Raw genomic sequence first — 6,091 nt, forward strand, 5'->3', positions numbered from 1 at the left:
TATTAGCAAAAACTAAATTAGACACAATTTGACACCATCATGATTTTTTTTTAAATTCAAGGGTTTTAAATCAGATGGTTTGTGGCCAGGAACATTTGGTGGATGTGAAAAATAATTTTCACCAACACAAATAATTTTTAAACATAGCCAAATTGTTTCTATTAGCCCCATCGATTATTGCTTTAATTAGTTGGTCCAAAACTTTAACTGGACAATCAGAGGAGCATTGAGTGGAAAAAAAACAGAATGATATTTTCAAAACCAATTTTAACATAGCTGTTTTATAATGCTTCGACACCATAAACAGCACCTATTCTTTGGGATGATCGTTTTACCATTTGCAGAAATAAAAATTCAAAATTTGACTGAAATGTTTGTTTTGATATCCCATCCTTCAAAAAACACTCTGCATAACCGATCAAAAAATTAAAGCTAAATTTCTCACTATACATTACTACCTCAACCTCAACAAACCTAAAGAATCATTTGAAGCAATCCAACAATTAGAGTATAAGCCGCGCGTAGTGTCAACCTTGTACTATTTAAGGATACAATAAGAATTAGTTTATTTTAAATTAATTCCATCTTTAGCTATAGTTACAGACAGTGACTAAAAAACTCACATCATATTTACAATTTTTCTGCTTTTAAAGCCTTATATAAAACTCTGTTCTCATAAAGCTTCGCAATTAACTTTAGTATTTAATATCACTTTTCTTGTGCATATTTCAAGTCGAGTCTTGTCATTGACCTTAAAGCATTTATGCCAAGCAGTCAGAAACTTGATTTACCTACTTTTTAGTAATTTTCGTAAATTGGAATATAGAAGTTTAAAATAATTAATGAAGGGCAACTGGAACCCAAAGAATTGATGCATCCCGCAATATTCTCTTTCATAATGTTGTTGTTAGATTTACATAAAGTTTATTGCTTATATATCATTTTCAGATTATAATGGGTAGTTGTAATTTTATTATAAAGTAATGAGGAAAAGTCAAGTCAACCCGGCAGAAAAAACATGGAAATAAAAGCATGGTTGAAAACTAAAACCGTCGCGGCCAAACCGGGACACCATATTATTCTAAATCTAAGAAGCGTTTTTTTATTAAATGTTTTACCGATACTATACTACATTACATTAAAATCACCAAAATTTTCAAATTGCCCCCCTGAAATTACAAATTGCCGCCCGGTGGGGCGTGCGCCCCACGTTGGGATACACTGGTGTAAATGGTGCCAAATTTTCTAAATAACACGGAGTAACAAAATAGTGGTTGCAAGTCTGGGCATAAAACTTGAATAAACATGTAGAGTGCTAGTAATATAATAATCTTCTATATATATAAAAATAAGTCGGGTTTTCCTTCCTGACGATATAACTCTAGAACGCATGAACCGATTTCGACAATTTTGCATTCGTTGGAAAGGTCTCGGGCTCCGCAAGGTTTATAGCCAAGAAAATTAGTGGTGCATGGCATCGTGCCTTAATGCCAATTGCTGGAACTTCACGCACCATAATTAAAAATTCGTGTAATGACTTTAGTGAGAATTATCAGAATTATGCTTGGTTAAGTAAACGAGCAATTCTTGCCACAAATAAAAATGATGTACACGCCCTGAATTTTACCATTCAATCAAAAATTGCTGGCGATTTGGTGACATACCAATGATTCCGTTTGACTTCAAACGATTGTAATTTCCAGTTCGCCTTGCGTTCGCAATGACAATCAACATGTCGCAAGGCCAATCGCTTAGTGTTTGCGGGATAAATTTCAAATAGATTATTTAGAAAATCATTGTTTTCTACATGGGCAGTTTTACGTTGCCTGTTCACAAATTGGGAAACCATCCGCTTTGTTTGTGTTAACGTCAGACCAAAAAACAAAAAATGAGGTTTACCAAAGAGCAATTCAATGAAACGGATAATTGGCGGATTCACTTTCATTCACTTAGAGAAGTTCAACTAACAAACACTTAATTTTTGTAATCGAAATAAATAAATTACTATTGTGTAATAAAATCAAATTTTTTCTTTTCAAATATAAAACAAACAAAAAATTTCTTCATCTTTCTCACGAAACTATCTGGTGGCGAAACGGAGTTTGTCGGGTTTGCTAGTTACTTATAATAATTACTTTAATACAAATGGGAGTAGGCGACAAAAACCTGCCAAATAATTACCTAATATTCGGTATTCAGTCCCGGGACCATGCCGAATATTTGGTATTCAGCATTTTGCCGAATACACTATTTGTTGCAAGCCTAGTAAAAAGGCTTTGGTGGCTGAGAGTGGACAAACGACCGAAAGTATTAAATGAACAAATATATTAAAATTTGAGCATAATAACCGAAAATTGCTCATAATTTTACCAAAGCTCTGGAAACTGGAAAGCTCGTAATTTCCAAACAATGTGAAATATTTTTTTTTTAATTTTTTTCAAGGCAGTTAAGGTCAATACTATCTATATATACTATGTATATATATACATATACATAGGGAAGAGCGGGGTTAAGGGCCCATTGGTAAAAAGGTCCATATCTCAAAAACCAGTAAAGTTAAGAATTTTTCAACAAAAATGTTTGAAAGTAGAGGGAAAAAGAAAACTCGACACCACTTTTATTCTTATGATGTTGCTATCAGAAAACAATTGGCAATGTTTAAAAATCCACGACAAAAGCATTTTTGTCCTTGATATTTTTTCGGGTTGAGAGTTGATCAGTTCACGCAAATTTAGTATAATTTTGAAGTATACTTTATTCATATGTTCTACAAGTTGTGCTGTTAATTTTAAGTTAGATTCAACAGTTATTTCTATATAACCTCTATAAAAGCTCACACCTGGGTGGGGTAAAGTGTAAAAAATAAAAAATAGCATATAAGGAATTAAATTTAGTTAAAAAATGCTTACAGGGGATAAATTAAATAAATTATTATTGTTTATAAATTGTTATTGCAACTTTGCTGATAAATGTTTTTGATAAAAAACAGATCAAGGTTATTTAAAGTGTAAAAAGTGCACGCATGAACCATATATTTTGAATTGGTTGAATAATGTAGCTATTATTTTGTGAAATCCGTTCCAATTTACCCGGAAAAACTAGAAAATAGACATTTTAACTTAGGAAACACAAAATAAATATCAACTTTTCGCGCCAATATTTAAAAAATAAGAGAAAATAATTAAATTTGATTACGACTTAACTTTTTACGTCCACAAAAACATGTCGACCTATTTTGCATTATGTAGATTAAACATTTTCCGTTGTTTTTAATATAAAGAATTTATCGTAATACGAGTACGGAACTTTGTAAAATTCTTATTATGGGAACAATATTTAACGTTCTATGAATATCTTATGAAATAAAATCAACTGTTCAATAAATAAATTTTATTTAGAGGACATTTAAAATTTAACAGTTGTCATGAGTTAAGGAATATATCAGTGGTGGTAGTAGTGTGCTGGAGCAGCAGCGTAATGAACAGGTGCGGCGTAGGCGACTGGGGCGACAGCTTTAGCTACGACTGGAGCGCCGTAGGTGACAGGAGCTACGGCCTTTGCAACAACTGGGGCGGCATAAGCAACGGGAGCAGCAACTTTAGCTACAACTGGAGCAACAACCTTAGCTACGAGAGGTTCACGACGTACTACGGCGTTGAATCCGTTGACGGCATCGGCGGTGTAATCCACGGTGCGTTTGTGTCCATCGGCATCGACAACTGAGTAGGAGCCTTGCACGGCATCTCCGTGGCGGGTTTCGTGTTGGCTCTTGGAGTCTCCGGTCAAAGGATCTTGCACAGAGTATCCGTAACTGTACTCAGCTGGGGCTTCGACGACAGTCTTGACGACAGGGGCGGCGTATGCAACGGGAGCTACGGCTTTTGCAACGACGGGTGCGGCATAGTGAGCTGGTGCGGCGTAGGCAACTGGAGCAGGTGCGGCGTAGGCAACTGGAGCAGGAGCGGCATAAGCTACTGGTGCTTTAACAACTGCTGGCGCAGCTGCGTAAGCCACTGGGGAAGAGTAACTGCTTGAGTAACTATGTACTTCAGGCAAAACTCCTGCGCGAGTGACTGCCAACACGGCGGCGAATGCAAAAAGCTGTAACAATATTAAAAGTTAGACATATTATTTTATGTATTTTAAAATTACTACTCATATTTATGTGACTACCTTGAATGCCATATTATCAAATCGATACAATCGTTTGGAATGATAATTGATCATACGGTGCTGAGCTTATATATAGCAAATCATGTCTCCTATCAATGATTTCATAATAGAACATACAATCTCTTAAATGCTAGTAAAGATGAACTAAACTAATAATAGAAACACAAACTTGAAACAACTAAGATAAAATTGAATAAATATATGAGACATTATCAAAAATTATGATTTTATTTCATTAATTATAATAAAATTATAAATATTAATTATTAATGTATTTTCATGAAAAATATCAAAATAGGCTCAACGCAAAATAAACAACCTCTTTATATATATATATATATATATATATATATATATATATGTATATATTTATATGTATATATATACGTGTGTGTGTAATTTTTGAAAAATTACGTTCCAAAATTATAATATTATTTTCAAATATTGGCAAAAACTTTATTTTCTCCAATATTTCATTTAATAACCTGACTGAATTATAAAATCTATTTTCAATATAAGAGAAATATGTATTATAATCAATATTAATTAAAACTATTGAAATATGCCCCAAATCCTTTGAGATACAACGTCGATGTATATATATATACAACGGCATATACATATATATATATATATATATATATATATATATATATGTATAAATAAGTTAATAAATATTTCAAAGATCATAACTGTAAGCCGTGCAAATACATGACAATGAATATGTCGTTCATTGATTGATCCGATCGATATTACACAATCTCATTAACATCAGAATGAGAGGTTTGGTATATAAGAGCGCAGTCGCATAGAATTTTATCTAATTCTTGCATTAGAATTTCTTCTAACAACTATTCCAATGGCATTCAGGGTATAAATTATTTTCTTAATGAAACTTACTTTATTTATTCAAATTAAGTAAAAATGTATTGTCTATACATTTCTAAATTTATTTACAGCTTTTTGCATTCGCCGCCGTGTTGGCAGTCACTCGCGCAGGAGTTTTGCCTGAAGTACATAGTTACTCAAGCAGTTACTCTTCCCCAGTGGCTTACGCAGCTGCGCCAGCAGTTGTTAAAGCACCAGTAGCTTATGCCGCTCCTGCTCCAGTTGCCTACGCCGCACCTGCTCCAGTTGCCTACGCCGCACCAGCTCACTATGCCGCACCCGTCGTTGCAAAAGCCGTAGCTCCCGTTGCATACGCCGCCCCTGTCGTCAAGACTGTCGTCGAAGCCCCAGCTGAGTACAGTTACGGATACTCTGTGCAAGATCCTTTGACCGGAGACTCCAAGAGCCAACACGAAACCCGCCACGGAGATGCCGTGCAAGGCTCCTACTCAGTTGTCGATGCCGATGGACACAAACGCACCGTGGATTACACCGCCGATGCCGTCAACGGATTCAACGCCGTAGTACGTCGTGAACCTCTCGTAGCTAAGGTTGTTGCTCCAGTTGTAGCTAAAGTTGCTGCTCCCGTTGCTTATGCCGCCCCAGTTGTTGCAAAGGCCGTAGCTCCTGTCACCTATGCCGCTCCAGTCGTAGCTAAAGCTGTCGCCCCAGTCGCCTACGCCGCACCTGTTCATTACGCTGCTGCTCCAGCACACTACTACCACCACTGATCTATTTCTTAACTGAACACAACTGTTAAATTCTAAATGCTCTCTGAATAAAATTTATTTATTGAATATGTTGTTTTCTTACAATTTAATCTATTTTCTATAGGGAATTTAAATAAGGAGGAAATACGAACAACATGGTTATTGGTTTTTCAATTAAATTTATCAATTCAATAATATTATAACTAGTCTCAACATTTTTTTACTCACCTTTATCATTGACTACCGGTAAGATCTTATTTTAATTAAGCAGGAACTGTAATAATATATTTATTAAGGAAAAATTCAACCAATTACAAAAA

At 34.9% G+C, this 6,091-nt stretch overlaps 2 protein-coding genes across 2 annotated transcripts in view; one reads left to right on the plus strand and one right to left on the minus strand.

Annotated features, from left to right (window-relative positions):
- The window catches only part of LOC113367957 (cuticle protein 21-like), a 134,865-nt gene extending 129,061 nt beyond the window's left edge, over positions 1-5,804 (plus strand). The window contains exon 3 of the mRNA XM_026609527.1: positions 5,133-5,804. Coding sequence (XP_026465312.1) covers positions 5,133-5,792 — 660 coding nt within the window. The 3' untranslated portion in view covers positions 5,793-5,804. The remainder of the gene's footprint in view (positions 1-5,132) is intronic.
- Positions 3,442-4,185, minus strand: LOC113365791 (cuticle protein 21-like). The gene is made up of 2 exons (XM_026607333.1): positions 4,174-4,185; positions 3,442-4,101 (listed from the first exon to the last, which is right to left on the minus strand). Exons 1-2 carry the CDS (start codon positions 4,183-4,185, stop codon positions 3,442-3,444), a joined length of 672 nt encoding a protein of 223 aa, XP_026463118.1.
- Positions 5,805-6,091: the final 287 nt, after the last annotated feature.

The sequence above is a fragment of the Ctenocephalides felis genome, unplaced genomic scaffold, assembly GCF_003426905.1.
Source record: "Ctenocephalides felis isolate EL2017-DRISC unplaced genomic scaffold, ASM342690v1 CF-g0.4_SCAFFOLD_01170, whole genome shotgun sequence".
NCBI classification, from domain to species: domain Eukaryota; kingdom Metazoa; phylum Arthropoda; class Insecta; order Siphonaptera; family Pulicidae; genus Ctenocephalides; species Ctenocephalides felis.